At 37.9% G+C, this 20,651-nt stretch overlaps 1 protein-coding gene across 1 annotated transcript; it reads left to right on the plus strand.

Moving 5' to 3' along the window:
* The first annotated feature begins 1,418 nt into the window (after nt 1-1,418).
* Nucleotides 1,419-15,309, plus strand: RpS17 (ribosomal protein S17). The gene is made up of 4 exons (XM_053777178.2): nt 1,419-1,554; nt 6,327-6,478; nt 7,151-7,322; nt 15,217-15,309. The coding sequence occupies exons 1-4, from the start codon at nt 1,552-1,554 to the stop codon at nt 15,283-15,285; spliced, it is 396 nt and encodes a 131-aa protein (XP_053633153.1). The 5' UTR covers nt 1,419-1,551; the 3' UTR covers nt 15,286-15,309.
* The last annotated feature ends 5,342 nt before the right edge of the window (nt 15,310-20,651 follow it).

Here is a 20,651-nt window from a genome sequence, read left to right on the forward strand (position 1 = left end):
ATTTTAAAGAGGATATGGTGTTGGTCCAGATGTGGTCAAGTAGGGAAACACTAGTCTCTATAACTCTTGTAGGTTTTGTTACTGTTGGTAGCAACATGCAGTTACTCATTGTGTTTGTGAATTCAGTAACGTGTGGGTCCTGATCTTGCAGGAGATTTATATTGAAGTCACCTGAGAGTAGTAAGTGATCTTTGTTCATGCGTGCATCAGTTATCATACTTCCTAGGTTTTGACTAAATTGGCTAATGTTTGATTGTGGAATTCTGTAGATGTTTATCACTGTGAGAGGTTTTTGTAGGTATTTGGATTTGAATTTAGCTATTATATATTCCCCATGTTCATCCCTTGTGCAAGTATTAGTGATACATTCTAGTTGGTCTGAGTAGTATATAGCTGTGCCACCCCCTTGTTGGTCTGGCCTACAGTTGTGTATGGCTGTGTAACCAGGAATGGCATAGAGATCTGTAATATCAGGCTTTAGCCAGGTTTCAGTTAGTGTAATGATGGACATATTGGCATGCAAGGAATTTAGTAATGCTAGGAGGTCATCATAATGCTTGCTTAAAGATCTGATATTGTAGTTAAAGATAGTTATGTTGTTGTTGGCTCTGAGAAGTGCCTTTGATTGTTCTGCTGTGTAGTAATTACAGTAACTGTTTGAATCATTTAAGTCATTAAATAAGAGGTTGGTACATAGTAACACATGCTTAACAATGTCCAAACAGGTGAATTTATTTACAAGCATTATCTCTCAGTTCACAGCAGGATTCGAACTTGCAAACTCGGTATCAGCATACACAGTACGTACTTTATTCACACAGCCAGACTCCAGAGTAACATACGTATAAATTACCTGGGATACCCAAAAAGTCAGACACCTGTAGGTGGTTACAGGGGTCGATTCTACCTGTGTTATATTCTGAATTCTTTAACTTTATGGTATTGTGCACCACAGTGTCCAGTGGCCCGATTACCAGCTCACACCCTAAGGTCCGGGGGTCGATCCCGGTACGGCTGAAAATATTAGGACGTGTTTCCTTAAGGCACCTGCTATCCATGTTCACCTATCAGTAAAATAGGTACCTGGGTGTTAGTCGACTGGTGTGGGTCGCATCCTGGGACAAAATTGACCTAATTTGCCCGAAATGCTCTACATAACAAGGAACTTTCTGTATAGTAGTGTCAGCTAGGCCTGTGTACTTTGTGCTTTTAGAAATAAAAATTATTATTAAGTAAGTTCTAGGACTAGTTTGATCAAAATGCTATATATAAGTGGCTCTGCTTTGGACATTCACTTGAATCAAATTGCCCTTTCACTACAATTCTTTCAAGCTGTAACCAAAAAGATAGTGTGAACTTCCATGTAACTTCTATATAAGTTAATTGAGAAATAAAATTGTCATTTTAGTTTATCATAATTTGAAGTTGGCGCCGTAGATGGTGGTGACATCTGTCGGCGGCGAGAGTAAACCTCCTTCTTTAGTCCAGCCAGAGATATCTCGGCTCGTGTGAATGTGAGTAAAGTGATCAACATCCAACTAATCCAGCACAATGGTGAGCTCCTGTCTCATATTTCTATGTTCATGTTGTAAAGGTATTGTTTGGCATTGCGGGTTATGTGCTGGTGGCCGCTCCGGTGTTGTACTTTGGATGATATATGAAATTTAAATGTGGTGATTGTGTTTTGGTAACGTAAACAAACTACTAAGTTGGTCTTACTACTAATAAATAATAATTTATACTACTACTACTCATAATAATAATAATAGTAATAATAATAATAATCTTTATTTCTAAAAAGTATATTATATAGTTGAATGAGACAAAAGTCTTGGTTGACGAGACGTCTCCATAAATTGTCATATTGTCTTATTCATATACTTGTAAATATGTTTAACCATTGATAAATATCATGTAGGGAACGTTCTTGTTACTTTGATTTTTTTTTTTGTAAGCAAAAACATGGATATATTCTAAGTTGTCATATGGTTGTGTGTATTGTTCTACCATGTCAAATATTTATAAATTAAGTATATATTGTACTGTAATAACATATCCCCTGAAGGGAGGTTCCTTGATGCTGGTGAAGAGCTCTTGATCCTTCGAATTGGACTTGTCCCATCTCTTCCTTGGACACACTAATTGATTTCCATTCCCCAAGCGCTGTGTGGCTCTTACAGGTTTAGGGCTTTCCTCTAAATATAATAGCAATAGAAGCATACAGCAGACCTCCTAGCCCATGCTAGGTGGGTCTAACTCAGGCCTACCCCACACCCACTTATGTACTTGTCTAACCTATTATTAAAGTTACCCAGGATTTTTTCTTCAGTGATGCTACTCGGGAATTAATTCCACTCAGACAAATCTTACAAAACCAGTGCATGACAGACTGAATAGCTCACAGCTCATGCCCATTATAGTTCATGTACAGTCCAGTGTACCCTCTACTTCATTGCAGTGCCATTAATTTGTGCAATTAATAGTGCTATTCCTACTCTGTTGTTGATACTACTTGTACAAGAATGGTATACAATACCAATAAAATGAAGATTTAGACATGTGCAACGTCTGGGTATCTTTATTATAAACATTTTGCCAGCCAGTGGCTTTATCAATACAGATTCTAGGACATAATTTGAAGACAGTAGAAATATAGTGATATATATGTAGTTACACTGTCTTCATGTTATGTTCTAGAATCACTGGATGGCAAAACGTCTACAGTAAAGATACCCAGGTGTTGCACGTGTCTAAATCTTGATGCTACTTCATTATCCTGTGGCTCAGTAGGCAACACCTCACATACTGAGTGTCTGTGGTTCAGTTCCTGACAGGTGGAAACATTGGTCATGTTTCTTACACCTAGCAGTAAGTAGGTGCCTGGGTGTCAGTTGACTGGTGTGGGTTGTATCCTTGGAGACAAGATTGAAGGACCCCAATGGAAATAAGACAGCCCTCAATGATACACTGATTTTCTTGGATTATCCTGGGTGGCTAACCCTCTGGGTTAAAAATAAGAACATAAGAAAGAAAGAACACTGCGGCAGGCCTACTGGCCCATGCAAAGCAGGTCCAAGTCTCCTACTGGCTTAAGCCAATGACCCAACCTAGTCAGGTCAGGTCACATCCACTTAAGGAAGGAAGCACGACTTCAGACCTATTAGTACAGGCTAATCAGATCCAACTCACACCCACCCACACCCATTCATGTATTTATCTAACCTATTTTTAAAACTACACAACGTTTTAGCTTCTATGACGGTACTCGAGAGAGTGTTCCACTCATCCACAACTCTATTACCATATCATTGCTTTCCTATATCCTTTCTGAATCTGAATTTTTCATCTTAAAACCATTGCTGCAAGTCCTGTCTTGGCTAGATAATTTTAGCACGCTATTTACATTCCCTTATTCCTGTTTTCCATTTATACACCTCAATCATATCCCTGCTAATTCTGTGCCTTTCTAGAGAGTGCAGATTCAGGGCCTTCAGTTTATCTTCATAGGGAAGATTTTTGATACATGAGATCAACTTTGTCATCTTCCTTTGTATGTTTTCCAGTGCATTTATATCCATTTTGTAATACATTGGCCAAAACTGTGCAGCATAATCTAAATGAGGCCTAACCAAGGAGTTGAAGAACAACCTGAGGATTCCTATTATTTATGTTTCTTGATATGAAGCCAAGGATTCTGTTCACTTTATTGCGAACACTGATGCACTGTTGTCTTGGTTTTAGATTACTGCTAACCAGAACTCCTAAATCCTTTTTGCAATCAGTACTATTAAATTCTACATTATTTAGTTTATATGTGGCATGGTTATTTTCCTGTCCAATGTTTAAAACTTTGCATTTCTGTATTAAACTGCATCTACCACTTCTCTGACCACTGCATCAATCTATTCAAATCTTCCTGGAGTGCTTTAATGTCCTTGTCAGAATGAATTCAACAGCCTATTTTGGCAAACTTGCTTATGTCGCTATTTATTCCCTCATCTGTGTCGTTTATGTAGGTTGTGAACAAGGGGCCCAGCACTGACCCCTGTGGAACACTGCCCGTGGCACTTCTCCACTCTAATTTCTCCCCATTTGTGCAAACTCTCTGCTGCCTATCTGTCAACTACGCCTCTTTCCAGGAAAAAATTTCTCCTGTTCCATGTGCCTTGATTTTCCTCAGTAGTCTCTGTTGTGGGACTCTATCAAAAGCCTTACTGAAGTCCATATACACAATATCATATTCATTACCATGATTGGCCTCCTCAAATACCTTAGTAAAAAAAAGTTAATAAATTCGTAAGACAGGAACTCTCCTTTGTAAAACTGTGCTGAGATTCTTTAATCAATTTATTCCTTTCAAACTGCATCTTATCTTAACTTGCATTGTTTATATTTGCATAATTTTTTTCTTATTTTGTTGTATGGGTAACTTTATCACAGACCTGTACTCGGAACATTTTTCTTATTTTGTGTTATAAGTTACTTTACCATAGACATGTACTCTGAATGTTATCCTTATTTTCAGAACCGATTTTTGCATCTTCATATTGTTGATGAGTATGCCTTGTGAAATGCCTGAGCTCTAATGAAATTCAGACAGTTAAAAGAATGAGTACATGTAGCTACAAAATGGTTAAATTAATACTGTACAGTGTTTGTGGTTGGGATTGATATGTGATGTTGAAGGTTGGGGATTTTGGAATGTTGATACAGCTTAATTAGTTGATGCAGTGGAGTGCTTGGATATTTTGTCATATGCTGCTGGTTAGTTTTATGCTGCATTTCTTTATAAAGCCCTCTGCATATTTTAAACCTATTAAACCATCCAGACAGTTAAAAGAATGAGTACATGTTGCTACAAAATGGTTAAATTAATACTGTACAGTGTTTGTGGTTGGGATTGATATGTGATGTTGAAGGTTGGGGATTTTGGGATGTTGATACAGCTTCATTAGTTGATGCAGTGGAGTGCTTGGGTATTTTGTCATATGCTGCTGGTTAGTTTTATGCCCTCTGCGTATTTTAAACCTATTAAACCATCCAGAACTAAATGTGCATTTCGTTTTTGGGGTGTTCTTCATCCTCTCACAGATTTTGTCACATTGAGGATAACTCATTGCACAAGCCTTTTTACCTCGGTCTCATTTTCTCGAATAAATCGTTGATTTTGTAATACCAAAGACTTGTGGCATCTCTGAGGCATGCATCACCCCTCAGCATCACAATTGCCTCTAGTTTTTTTCAAAATAGGCATAATTTGACAGTTTTCTTTCTTGCTTAACCAGCATCACCTGCACCTCATTTGGATGCCAAGATAAATAACCTAGAGATGATTGGGTGCCATGATAGAGGTCCAGAGACAAGATGGGGTGATGAAAGGAAGGAAAAACTGAGCAAAACTCATCCGGTACACATCCAGATACAGTAACCTACATAGGAGGCTGTTTATTTATATCCGTTCATCCTCCCCTGCACTGCTAAAACAGTATAGTTGCCTGCCTGCCATGGTACTCCTTAACAGAAATACATGCTACCAGTGGACATGAATTCCACTCTGGCATTCCTTAACCCTTAAACTGTCCAAACGTAGATTTATGTTCACTCTCATAGCGTTCCGAATGTAGATCTGCATTTTTTTTTACATAAGAAAGCATGTAAAATCGAACGTAGATCTACATTTGGAGTGCTAGGTGAGTGAACGTAGATCTGCGTTTGGACAGTTTAAGGGCTAATGGGTATGGCACTCTTATTGGAAATGAAAGCATAACTATTGAAAATGTGAGCAATGATCGCATGACATGATTGTCTGCTGTGCTAAAAAAAAATCCTCAGCATGTTTAGGAGCGTGTGGATGGTGAATTCACGGATACTGAACTTGCATTTAGAGTAATATGGAGGGTTGTAATCTAGATCTCAGCCCATATACTTGATCTAGATGTCAGCCCACATTTCTTTTATTCTTTTGATATTTTCGGTCACCTTTGATAAGTTTCAAGAGCTTTCCTCTTCCCCGAGCCCAGCCTTGGGCCAGGTTCGTAAATTATTACTTATGGTATACAATACTTTTCTGGTTATTAATAATTGTACAGTCACTGAGTGTTTATATCCCTCTTGCATTTTGCAAATGTCAGGTGTGCCAGGTCAAGCTACTGTACTTTAAATTGTTGGTTGCAACTCTGTATGTGGAACATATTTATATTAGTGTGGTGAGTGGGTTTATATTAGTCTGGTCAATAGATAAGGTATGCATCATGTCTTCATATAAAACTAATTCATTACAAGTCTAATAATGTGTTAATAATTAAATTCTTTTTAATATTCTCAAGGGTCGTGTACGTACCAAGACAGTGAAGAAGGCTGCTCGTGTCATCATTGAGAAATATTACACCCGCCTGGGCAGTGATTTTCACACAAATAAGCGAATTTGTGAGGAGATAGCAATTATCCCTTCGAAGCCTCTTCGCAACAAGATTGCAGGGTTAGTACGTCTTGTATGAAAAGTATGTATGTATAGTGTGTACATACTTATGTACGTATATACTGTTTCCTTGTTTGCCAGCTTTAGAACTACTGTAGGTTTTTGTATATTCCGTGCCTTCAGAAACTAACAAATTGTTGGAACTTTACATTCTTCTAGCCCAACAAATTAAGGTTTCTTAGTTATTCTTTATGGTGAAAGATTTTCAAATACTCGGGATTATCTTAAGCATCCTTTACATTCTTAAAAGGAAATTAAGGTTCTTTATGACTTAGAGGTTTAGTATATAGCTTTTGAATGACAGTAGTCAATTATATATAAATACTTCATTATCAAAGCAGTTCCACAACATCCTGATAAAATTGAATACTAGACCAATATTTACAGTTCATTACTGAAGCTTCTGTACTATAAGTTATAGTAATGTACTTTAATGCCTTTGTTGTGTGTGTGCATGTACTGTATTCTTAAACTTTATAGGTCGACTGTCATTGGCCATTTTTAAACAAATTTTGTGCCCCATCTTCTCAGGCTTAGAACTCCACCTGTTTACATTGAACTTCTGATTTTTATTTTCTATCTGAAGTATGTTTTGACCTTTTAGTAATCTTGATTCTGAATTTTTGCAATATGGTTGGTAGACAAGCTAACTTGTGTGATGCTTTAATGCAGGTTTGTTACCCACTTGATGAAACGTATCCAACGTGGACCAGTGCGTGGGATATCCATTAAGTTGCAGGAGGAGGAGCGCGAGCGCCGTGACAACTATGTGCCCGAGGTTTCTGCTTTAGAACAGGGTATCATAGAAGTTGATGCTGACACAAAGGAGATGCTTAAATTGATGGTAAGTACAGTCTAGCAGTTTTTATGCTTCATTAACCCTTTCAGGACCCAGACCCCAGATCTAAAACTTGTTCACAGGGTGCAAGAATTTTCAAAGAAAATTGTTATTTTTCTTATGAAATAGTAGTTTTTCTGAAGGTAATAAAACAAAAAGTATGAAATTTGATGGAAAATTGATGAAATTACACTATCACAAATTTTGCTGTGTTGGCAATATTTAGGCATTGGTGATTTTGCCCACTTAGTCCTATTTTAGTTGACCAAATTCTTAGCTATTTTGCTAGTGTGCCTTCTATTTTATCAGTGGATCACAAAAAACTGCCCAATCAGCTATTTCAACTATCCAATAAAGTCCTCAAAAATTGGTAATTTGGCCAGTTTCACACAAATTTCAAAACATCCCAGTTTCAAAATACTGTCTAGAATAAACAATGCAGGCATTCCTGGCACTGAAATAGCATTTCCTCTGTTCATTAATTATGTTTCTAGGCTTTACACATGAATTCCATTTTGATTTTTTATTCACAAAGAATTTTTGCATGGTTTTTATGGTTATATTCACTTTTTTTTTTGTCTCATTTGATAGAATGGAAGATAGAGTACAAATATAGAGATGATTTTGATTAGTTTTAGGATTGAACATTTCAGCTACTTTGAGCTCAATTTCAAGCTATTTTCAGCCTTAAACCAATCAAAATCATGTCTGTATCTGTACTGTAACTTCCATTCTGTCAATGAGACCAAGAAACCATGAAAACAATTATAAAACCATGGAAAAATACGCCACAAAGTTGATGTTTTAACACTTTGAGGGTCCGTCCACGGTCCAAGAATTAAAAAAAAAAATTTTCTTATGAAATGGTAGAGAATCTTTCTCTGAAGGTAATAAAACAAAAAGTATGAAATTTGATGGAAAATTGACGAAATTACATCATGAATTTTGCTGCGTTGGTGATATTTATGCATCGTTGATTTTTGTTCACTTTGACTCCTATTTTAGGCCAATTACGTTATTCCAGTCGACCAAATTCTTAGCTATTTCGCTAGTATCACTTCCGTTTTATCGATTGAGCACAAGAACCTGCCCAGTCGTCTATTTCAACTACCCAATAAAGTAATTAAAAATTAGTAATTTGGCCAATTTCACACAAAGTTCAAAATAGGGTCCAGAATAAACAGTGCAGGCATTCTTGGCACTAAAATAACATTTCCTCTGTTTATTAGTTACATTTCCAGGCTTTACAGATGAATTTCATATTGATTTTTCATTCACATAAAGGATTTTTATCCACACCAAAAAATAGAAGATTTACTGTTATGCAATATTGTAATAAATAATATCAACACATTCATGAATGTACATTATACCCACCAGTTGATGTGATTTGTTTACTCTTGACCGTCGCCAAAAATTGAACGTTTCTGCTACTTCGAGCTCAGTTTCAAGCTATTTTCAGTACTAATACCAATCAAAATCATTCTATTTCTGTAATGTCTTCCATTCTATCAAATGAGACCAAGAAACTGCAAATATAACCGTAAAAACCATACAAAAATACACTGCAAAGTCACTGTTTTAACCCTTTTACTGTCGAGAGCCCCTGCTCACAAACTTACTCTCAGTGTCAAAGAATTTAAAAAAAAAAATTCTTATGAAACGATAGAGAAACTTTTCCTGATGGTATTGACACCAAAAGTACAAAATTCGATGGAAAGCTTACAGAATTATGTTCTTACAAATTTAGTGGTCTTGGTGATATTTATGCATTGGTGATTTTGCCTCCTTTGAGCCCTATTTTCAGCCAATTCCATTGTTACAGTTGACCAAACGCATGGCTATTTTGCTAGAACTCATTTTGTTCTATCAATTGAGTACAAGAAACTGCCCATTTACCGATTTCAACTACCCAATAAAGTAATCAGAAATTGGAAATTTGGCCAATTTCATACACAATTCAAGGAAGGCCCATTTCAAAATAGGGTCCAGAAAATGCAAACATTCCTAGCACGAAAGTAACATTTTCTCTCTTCATTAGTCATATCTCCAGGCCCCTTTTATATTATGCTTGCTTTCCATTTTGAATTTTTATTCACACAGTTTGTAAACCATGTAGAATCATATCTAGTTCTGTAATATATCTTCCATTCTATCAGATAAGACTAAGAAAATGAGAATACAATCATAAATACCATACGAAAATACACCGCAAAGTCAGTTTTAAATGAAACACATGATCGGAGTTTCTTTTTTCCTCATGCACTGTATGCCGCAGGATTTTTTTTTATACTGTGTGCACTGACCGCTCAGACCCATTCTCTCATATGTAAGCCTACCAGCTTTCTCCCATAAGATTTGAAGTTGCTAGAATTTTGGTGTACTATTACGGGACCAACACTGGCTTGCAAGCCGTAATATTATGGGACCGACAGTGAAAGGGTTAATCCAAAAATAGGATTACAGTTTCCTTTTTTTCATTTGGCACTGTGTACTGCAGGATTTGTTTTATAAGGTGCACACTTATCACGTAGATGCATTCTCTCATGTCTAGGCCCAGGTTTACCGTTCACAGCTTATCTGAGTGAGCTGAACTCATGACGTAGTTCTACATCTTGGACCCTGGCTTCAAAGCCATAGAACTATGGGATGGACCCAGAAAGTGTTAGCACTGTGTAAGCAGTGATTCTTGGTATTTAAGACACCACATTTCTGCATTGTGCAGTAAATTAAAATTTTAGAGAAGGATTTTAAGTTTTACAATTGACACATCCATACTATGAAGAATTCGGGGTGACTTTTACCGTCAATAATAGGTGTAGGTTGGTAGACAGCAACCACCCAGGGAAGTACTACCATCCTGCCAGATGACTGTGAAACAGAAACCTGTAACTGTTTTGCATGATGGTAGCATTGCTGGTGTCTTTTTCTGTCTCATAAACACGCTAGATAACAGGGATATCTTGCTACTCCAACTTACACTTTAGTCACACTTCACAGACATGCACATGCATATATACATATATATATACATACATCTAGGTTTTTCTCCTTTTTCTACATAGCTCTTGTTCTTTATTTCTTCTATTGTCCATGGGGAAGTGGAAAAGAATCTTTCCTCCGTAAGCCATGCGTGTCGTATGAGGCGACTAAAATGCCGGGAGCAATGGTCTAGTAACCCCTTCTCTTGTAGACATTTACTAAAAAAGAGAAGAAGAAAAACTTTATAAAACTGGGATGCTTGAATGTGCGTGGATGTAGTGCAGATGACAAGAAACAGATGATTGCTGATGTTATGAATGAAAAGAAGTTGGATGTCCTGGCCCTAAGCGAAACAAAGCTGAAGGGGGTAGGGGAGTTTCGGTGGGGGGAAATAAATGCAATTAAATCTGGAGTATCTGAGAGAGTTAGAGCAAAGGAAGGGGTAGCAGTAATGTTGAATGATCAGTTATGGAAGGAGAAAAGAGAATATGAATGTGTAAATGCAAGAATTATGTGGATTAAAGTAAAGGTTGGATGCGAGAAGTGGGTCATAATAAGCGTGTATGCACCTGGAGAAGAGAGGAATGCAGAGGGGAGAGAGAGATTTTGGGAGATGTTAAGTGAATGTATAGGAGCCTTTGAACCAAGTGAGAGAGTAATTGTGGTAGGGGACCTGAATGCTAAAGTAGGAGAAACTTTTAGAGAGGGTGTGGTAGGTAAGTTTGGGGTGCCAGGTGTAAATGATAATGGGAGCCCTTTGATTGAACTTTGTATAGAAAGGGGTTTAGTTATAGGTAATACATATTTTAAAAAAAAGAGGATAAATAAGTATACAAGATATGATGTAGGGCGAAATGACAGTAGTTTGTTGGATTATGTATTGGTAGATAAAAGACTGTTGAGTCGACTTCAGGATGTACATGTTTATAGAGGGGCCACAGATATATCAGATCACTTTCTAGTTGTAGCTACACTGAGAGTAAAAGGTAGATGGGATACAAGGAGAATAGAAGCATCAGGGAAGAGAGAGGTGAAGGTTTATAAACTAAAAGAGGAGGCAGTTAGGGAAAGATATAAACAGCTATTGGAGGATAGATGGGCTAATGAGAGCATAGGCAATGGGGTCAAAGAGGTATGGGGTAGGTTTAAAAATGTAGTGTTAGAGTGTTCAGCAGAAGTTTGTGGTTACAGGAAAGTGGGTGCGGGAGGGAAGAGGAGCGATTGGTGGAATGATGATGTAAAGAGAGTAGTAAGGGAGAAAAAGTTAGCATATGAGAAATTTTTACAAAGTAGAAGTGATGCAAGGAGGGAAGAGTATATGGAGAAAAAGAGAGAGGTTAAGAGAGTGGTGAAGCAATGTAAAAAGAGAGCAAATGAGAGAGTGGGTGAGATGTTATCAACAAATTTTGTTGAAAATAAGAAAAAGTTTTGGAGTGAGATTAACAAGTTAAGGAAGCCTAGAGAACAAATGGATTTGTCAGTTAAAAATAGGAGAGGAGAGTTATTAAATGGAGAGTTAGAGGTATTGGGAAGATGGAGGGAATATTTTGAGGAATTGTTAAATGTTGATGAAGATAGGGAAGCTGTGATTTCGTGTATAGGGCAAGGAGGAATAACATCTTGTAGGAGTGAGGAAGAGCCAGTTGTGAGTGTGGGGCAAGTGCGTGAGGCAGTAGGTAAAATGAAAGGGGGTAAGGCAGCCGGGATTGATGGGATAAAGATAGAAATGTTAAAAGCAGGTGGGGATATAGTTTTGGAGTGGTTGGTGCAATTATTTATTAAATGTATGGAAGAGGGTAAGGTACCTAGGGATTGGCAGAGAGCATGCATAGTTCCTTTGTATAAAGGCAAAGGGGACAAAAGAGAGTGCAAAAATTATAGGGGGATAAGTCTGTTGAGTATACCTGGTAAAGTGTATGGTAGAGTTATTATTGAAAGAATTAAAAGTAAGACGGAGAATAGGATAGCAGATGAACAAGGAGGCTTTAGGAAAGGTAGGGGGTGTGTGGACCAGGTGTTTACAGTGAAACATATAAGTGAACAGTATTTAGATAAGGCTAAAGAGGTCTTTGTGGCATTTATGGATTTGGAAAAGGCGTATGACAGGGTGGATAGGGGGGCAATGTGGCAGATGTTGCAGGTGTATGGTGTAGGAGGTAGGTTACTGAAAGCAGTGAAGAGTTTTTACGAGGATAGTGAGGCTCAAGTTAGAGTACATACGAAAGAGGGAAATTATTTCCCAGTAAAAATAGGCCTTAGACAAGGATGTGTGATGTCACCGTGGTTGTTTAATATATTTATAGATGGGGTTGTAAGAGAAGTAAATGCGAGGGTCTTGACAAGAGGCGTGGAGTTAAAAGATAAAGAATCACACATAAAGTGGGAGTTGTCACAGTTGCTCTTTGCTGATGACACTGTGCTCTTGGGAGATTCTGAAGAGAAGTTGCAGAGATTGGTGGATGAATTTGGTAGGGTGTGCAAAAGAAGAAAATTAAAAGTGAATACAGGAAAGAGTAAGGTTATGAGGATAACAAAAATATTAGGTGATGAAAGATTGGATATCAGATTGGAGGGAGAGAGTATGGAGGAGGTGAATGTATTCAGATATTTGGGAATGGACGTGTCAGCGGATGGGTCTATGAAGGATGAGGTGAATCATAGAATTGATGAGGGGAAAAGGGTGAGTGGTGCACTTAGGAGTCTGTAGAGACAAAGAACTTTGTCCTTGGAGGCAAAGAGGGGAATGTATGAGAGTATAGTTTTACCAACACTTATATGGGTGTGAAGCATGGGTGATGAATGTTGCAGCGAGGAGAAGGCTGGAGGCAGTGGAGATGTCATGTCTGAGGGCAATGTGTAGTGTGAATATAATGCAGAGAATTCGTAGTTTGGAAGTTAGGAGGAGGTGCGGGATTACCAAAACTGTTGTCCAGAGGGCTGAGGAAGGGTTGTTGAGGTGGTTCGGACATGTAGAGAGAATGGAGCGAAACCATGACTTCAAGAGTGTATCAGTCTGTAGTAGAAGGAAGGCGGGGTAGGGGTCGGCCTAGGAAAGGTTGGAGGGAGGGGGTGAAGGAGGTTTTGTGTGCGAGGGGCTTGGACTTCCAGCAGGCGTGCGTGAGCGTGTTTGATAGGAGTGAATGGAGATGAATGGTTTTAATACTTGACGTGCTGTTGGAGTGTGAGCAAAGTAACATTTATGAAGGGGTTCAGGGAAACTGGCAGGCCGGACTTGAGTCCTGGAGATGGGAAGTACAGTGCCTGCACTCTGAAGGAGGGGTGTTAATGTTGCAGTTTAAAAACTGTAGTGTAAAGCACCCTTCCGGCAAGAGTGATGGAGTGAATTATGGTGAAAGTTTTTCTTTTTCGGGCCACCCTGCCTTGGTGGGAATCGGCCAGTGTGATAATAATAATAATAGGTGTTTATAATAAATTGTATGGGTGATCATGGATTGATATTCATCTAAATTTCAGCCTACCTGACTAGATAGAGATATTGCTTAACCCTTTGACTGTTTTCGACGTATAAATACGTCTTACGAGCCAATGTTTCTGACGTATATATACTCAATAATTCTAGCGGCTTCAAATCAAGTGGGAGAAAGCTGGTAGGCCCACATGTGAGAGAATGGGTCTGTGTGGTCAGTGTGCACCACATAAAAATCCTGCAGCACACATTGCGTAATGAGAAAAAAAAAACTGATCGTTTTTTTGGAATAAAACGCCGACTTTGAGGTGTATTTTCGTATAGTATTTATCGTTGTATTCGCGTTTTCATGGTCTTAGGTGATAAAATGGACAACATATTACAGAAATAGAGATGATTTTCATTACTTTTACGATGAAAACGACCTTGAAACTGAGCTCAAAGTAGCGGAAATGTTCGATTTTTACCAATGTTCAAGAGTACATAAATCACACCACACGTCCAATACACGTCAACTGGGGAGTCTAATATTCTTTCACTAGTGCACTGATATTATTTATACCATTTTTACAATAATGCAGTCGTCTGCATAACAGTAAATTTTGTATTTTTTTGTATGAATAAAAAATCAAAATAGAAAGCAATAATAATATAAGAGGGGCCTAGAGATGTGACTAATGAACAGAGCATATGTTATTTTAGTGCCACGAATGTCTACCTTGTTTATTCTGGACCCTATTTTGAAATTGGCATCTTTTTTATTTTGCGTGAAATTGGCCAAATTGCCAATTTCTGACCACCATATTGGGTAGTCCAAATTAGTAAATGGGAGGTTTCTTGTACTCAGCTGATAGATAAAATGGAGTTCTAAAGAAATAGCTATGAGTTTGGTCAACTGAAACAATGGAATTGGCTGAAAATTGGGCTCAAAGTCGGCGAAATCGCCGATACGCATATGTCGCCGAGACCGCTAACTTCGCGGGAGCATAATTCCACGAGTTTTCGACCAAATTTCGAACATTTGGTGTCATTACCATCGGGAAAAGATTCTCTATCATTTCATAAGAAAAAATAATTTTTTTTTTTTTCAAAAATTGAGCGACATAGAATGACAGTTTCAGAGAGGGGCCTGAAACAGTCAAAGGGTTAAATTGATGTGTATTGCTTGTGGGCAAAACATGACATAAATCTAGTCAAAGGTTACAAACATTGTGATGGGTTTACTGACATTCTCCAGCAACTAATCTAGAAATAAGAGAAATTTTTAGACAAATGGGAAGCCTTGAAACCAACCACATGTATGACATTTTGCTAGCCCTCTAATTTGTGGTAGTTGTAAAGAGCATGTATAATTTCAGACTATTTGGTCAAATTTTGCATTTGAGATTTGTTATATGTAAGCCATAAATTGTTAATTGAAGATTATTTATGCACCATGAATCTTGATACTCTTGGTGGTGCTGCTACATTGTATTTTCATATTTATTTCAGGACTTTGACAAAGTTGCTGGTCTGCAGGTGACACAGCCCATCCCATCTTCCTATGGTGGCAGGCGATAGATTTAAATAAATGTATAAAGTAAATACTGCTGTTCATTAAACAAAAACTTCCTTATTTTCTTCCTCTCAACTTTCCATTTGTCAGTCACTCCTAGCCTCATAGGCTCTATTGTACCTACTCTTAAACTGTATGGAATCTGCCTCTACCATTTTATTGTCATTCCACTTCTTGACCACTTACACTGAAGACATACAGTAGAACCCTCGTATCCATTGATTTGGTATGTGCAGTTTCAGTTATCCACAGTTTATTGTGGCCAAAAAATACCTCTTAATTTTGCGAAATAATGGTCCCAACACGCGAAAGTAGAGCAGCTGGCAGTTCTTCAAAGCCCAAGAGAAGCTGTGAAGTGCTTCCTGTCAGTGAAAAAGTGGTAATTCTCCACTTCTTGTGCATAATTTATTAATTGAACTCTATAATAGGTATGTATAGAACATAGAGTTCACTACTATCCATGGTATCGGTATCCATGGCAGGTCCTTGGAATGTATCTCCCGTGGATATGGGGGTTCTACTGTACTTCTTGATATACCTGTGACTCATTCATGTCTAACTTCCTGCTGTGCCCTGGTCCTGTCCAGCGTCGTTATTTAGTTCCTTTAACCTCACTTAATAGCTTATACCCCTTAGCTCTGGAACTAGTCTTATTGCATATTTCTGCACTTTATCCTGTTTAACATGCTTCCTCAGGTGTGTACCATATTGGTGCTGTGTACTCTAAGACGGGCCTGACAAATGTTGAATAAAACACCCAGAATGATTTGAAATTCCTGAAGGTGCCTCTAAGATTTACCAAGTGAGCATTGGCTGCAAAGATTATTCTATATGCGAACCTTTGGCAATATGCTTGCTCTCGGGTTCTCTAAATGAGGTTGCAGCTTCTGTTTCCAGAGTCTATACTCCATTTCTAGCTTTCTGGGCCCTTCCCTAATCTTTATAACCTAGCATTTGCTGGGGCTGAATTAAAAATTATTTGATCAACCCTGTAGTTTGTCCAGATTCATTTGAAGCCTTTCTCTATCCTCATATATTCTGTACAACCGGGTTTAGTGCTTAGTTATGATTATATTATATTCTTTAGTTTATCTGTCCTATCTGGTTTGTCATTCACAAACCAGAAATAGTACTTGCCCTAATAACAATCCTTGCACCCAGCTCCCCTCTAACATTTGTTCCCAATCTGCATCCTTTCCCCAAGGTACTCTAATCCAGAGTACATGCCTGCTGCTCATTTTAACTATAATGAGCAGCAGTGGAGTGGAGTTCTGTATCTTCGGAATTCTGTATCAAATAACTTGGTTTTAAAAAAATGTAGGCCTAAGGTCCTGTAGCACAATCTGCACAATTCTTCAGTCAATCCTTGAACTACAAATATTTTAAAGTATGGTACTGTGGCTGGGCTTTTACACACTTTACACAAGCTGTTGCATGTGTGTAAATTGTATAAACTAAATACTAAATCCACCAGGGTTATACAGTGCTGCAAAGTAGGGTGTGTGAACTGTGTAATATGCTTGATATGAAACTAGTGAGGGTGGAGAGTATAATAGGGGTAGAGTTTGTAAGTGTGGTGAGTGCTAAAGGAGGTATAATCAAAGGTTGTGTAATAAATCTGTTGCTCTCAAAAAGCCAGTGAATGAGTTTGTGTCAAAGATGGGGCTGTCAGCTAGGAGGGAAGATAAAGTTAAGGTGTTATAGCAGTGAAGTCTGAGGTAAATTCTGCATGCTTGCTGATAAAGGACAGTCCAATGGAACATGGGAAACCGAAATTGGGACCTGACAATTCGTAGAGTGGAACTGGGCGCCTCTCCATGATATACTGTACCCCTGAGACGTGTGTGCCTGATGCGAGGACAGGAAAATGTAGTCTTCCCAACTACAACATCGATGATAAGACCATTATTATTATTATTATTATAATCACAGGGAAGCACTAAACCCATAGGATTATACAGCACACATGGGGGGATGGAAGGTATTCAGGCTCAATTGAGGGAACTGGAGCACAGATCCAATTCCCTAGATCAAGAGCCCCTCACCAGGGGATAAGAAGACCAGGATCCTAAACTCGGCTTGATAGAATGTAATTTGTTATGAATTAACTTGGAGCAGGGTTATTGCAGAGGTGGCTAGAGATTACAGCAAAATAGTCTGAGAGTGGGAAGTCTTATGAAACTGGAAGGTCGTGTATGTACCCCTGACTGTGCAGCAAAGTCCACCTGCTTGTTGCCCTGAATATCATGACCAGGGACCCAACATTTTTTTGTTTTTTCTGGAAATGCGGTGCAACCAAAGTTATACATGAAGAACTAGGGGCTGAGGGGAATTAAATTTTTGATAGCTTGCACAGCAATAAAGTCTGAGACTACCACAAATGTTGAGGTAGGCCTGGACACAATAGGGATAATTGCTATGAAAATTGCACAGTTCAGGGACAAAAATGCTAGCCGAGTCTAATAAATAATCTTGCCCAACACTGTCTGGGAGCACTGATGTATGCCCGGTACCATCAGAAGATTTAGAACCATCAGTGTAAACTGCAACAGAATGAGATTGGAAGTAGTCAAGGAGTGAGAAGCAACTGTAGATATTTGAGCTTTTGCACACAGCAATGGGGAAAACAGACTCGAACTGTCAGAGCTTTTCCCCTTCCAAGGGGGAACCCCTAAAGGGAGGTTCCTTGATGCTGGTGAGGGGCTCTTGATCTTGATTTTTCAGGCACTGTATGACCTTACAAGTTAAAATTATTACACTTGTGGGAAAAAGCTTAAGCTGAACTTCAGCTGCGTCACCTTGTGAGTTTTTTCTTCTCGATAGTATGCCTTGTGTTCAGTGACATACGGGGCGGGGGGAGGGAGATTGGAATTGTGTAAAAAAAGAATGCCCCTTCCTTGGATTAAAGTATGTATAGTTACAGCAGGGCCCCGCTTTACGGCGTTCCGCTAATACGGTCATTTCAAATTATGACAAACTCGCTATACGGCTCCCCCCACCTGACTTTCTAATATGGTCACCGCGCCCCACCCTGTTTGTTTACATTCTTCGTGAGCTCAGTAAGCACTAAGTCTCTCCATTTTGTCTGGAAACTCCAAAATTTCAAATGCTTTTAAAAGTTATTTCATATTTTATATATACTCTGATAATTATACTTATGTATACCTGTACTTAAATAAACTTACATACTGTGCTGGCATGCAGGTACACATTAAAATCAGTAAGAATGTCTTATGTCTCCAGACGTCATATTAGTAATGATGATAATCATCGAGTCTCATTTAAATGTCGTATATTACGTTAAATACACATTTTCATTAATCCATCTATGATATTTTTTCAAAATTATATAATAAACACGATACATAACATAAGATGATAAATACACCCCACAATAGAATAAATAAACATAAATATGAGATGTGGTAGCAGACGACTTGCACAAGTGACGCCATATTAGAAATGATGATAATAATAATAATAATAATAATAATAATCATCACCGAGTCTCATTAAATGTTGTATATTACGTTAATATACACATTTTCATTAATTAATCCATGATATTTTTTTCAAAATTATATAATAAACACGATACATAACATAAAAAGATGATAAATACACCCTACAATAGAATAAATAAACATAAATATGAGATGTGGTAGCCAGATAACTTGTACAAGTGATGCCAAGAATAACATTTTCTCTAATCTAACATAAGAGAAAATGTGTTACTGGGGGTAACTGTAGAAAATTATTCCTTTCGTATGTATGTAAGTTTATTCAGGTATACACAAATACAGTTACATAGATTATCATACATAACATATGTGTAGAGAACCTAGGATAACCCAAAAAAGTCAGAGTGACTTATTTCCATTGCCTTCACTCAGAGCATCATTTCTTCTCAAAATGATGTTACATGAGAATGGGAGTGTTCTTTATTTATTCTACCGTATCAATGTAGAGACAACCTGTACACAATGTAACTTGTACACAAACCAGACGTGTACACTTTGTTTACAAAACTCTACTCTCTCATGCACTCATTCTTTCTCTCATTTATTCGTTTTATCTCATTTACTTACTCCTGACCCTACATTAAGACTACAAATATTTTAAGGTAAGTAATGAGTGAACTGTATATACATTTTATCGCTCTGGGATGCTTAAATGTAATAGAATATTATGTGTAGGTGGGTTGGCCTGGTATGGTAGCCCGACTGACTACCATACATACTACACTTGATTTTTTACAATAAATACTACTCATCTCACCCTATATTTTAAGGTAAGTAATGAGTGAACTGTATATACATTTTATCGCTCTGGGATGCTTAAATATCATAGAATTGTATGTGTGGGTGGGGTGGCCTGGTATGGTAGCCTGGCTGACTACCATACATGCCACACTTGATTTCTTACAATAAATACTACTTGTCTCACCCTAGATTAAGACTAAATATTTTAAGGTAAGTAATGAGTGCACTATGTGTGTATTGTACTTTTTTATTGTTTTTTGATGCCTGGTTCTATTGCTAACTTAATATATGTTAGTGTAAACTTGTTATCTAGTGTTTGTATGCATTTGTAAGTGGGAAAAAAAGGGTGTTCCACTTTACGGTGGTAGCCTGGAACCTAACCAGCCATATAAGTGGGGCCCTACTGTATATACAATCTGTACTCTTAAAAATCTTCTGTACTTTGGTAAACTTGAATTCATTAAGGTTAAATGTCCCCTCAGGGAAGGTTCCTTGATGTTGATGAGGGGCTCTTGATTTAGGGAATTGGATCTGTGCTCCAGTTCCCCGAATTAAGCCTGAATGCCTTCCACATTCCCCCCTCCCCAGGTGCTGTATAATTCCATGAGTTTAGCGCTTCCCCTTGATTATAATAATAAGGTTAAATGTTCATAATTCCGAGTTTGCAGCTCGAGTGCTAAATACATATAAAAATCCAATTGGGAAATGTATGGGAATTCTCTTAAATTTATGCATTATAGTGGTTATTTGGGTACTTATGTGCTTAAAAGACCTTGTGCACCACTTTGGTAGGGGAAAAAGTTAGCAGAGCAGTCAGTGGTGCAACAGGTAGACTGGGATGGCTTCCAGAAAGGTGTGTCTGGACATATGAATACCTGAGGTAGCAGTCCAAGGTTAAAGTGATGGGGGGGGGGGAACTCTGGGCATTCTTATATTAATGATTATATATATAATACTGAAAAGTTTATGTGCAAGACTTGTAACAGCTTTGTATCTTTATTGATGTGTTCTACCTGCTCAGCAGGCTTCCTCGGTCAGTTCAAGAGAGACTAAGATAGTGTAAGCCTATATTTAGGTTTAGTGCTTAAATTGATTGATTATTTTAACTA

Source organism: Cherax quadricarinatus, chromosome 21 (genome assembly GCF_038502225.1).
Source record: "Cherax quadricarinatus isolate ZL_2023a chromosome 21, ASM3850222v1, whole genome shotgun sequence".
In the NCBI taxonomy this organism is placed as follows: Eukaryota; Metazoa; Arthropoda; class Malacostraca; order Decapoda; family Parastacidae; genus Cherax; species Cherax quadricarinatus.

Excerpts from the sequence above, each read along its gene's own strand:
- RpS17 (XM_053777178.2), top strand. Across the intron at positions 6,479-7,150 it reads CTTCGCAACAAGATTGCAGG|GTTTGTTACCCACTTGATGA; the intron begins GTTAGTACGTCT and ends GCTTTAATGCAG. Across the intron at positions 7,323-15,216 it reads AGGAGATGCTTAAATTGATG|GACTTTGACAAAGTTGCTGG; the intron begins GTAAGTACAGTC and ends TATTTATTTCAG.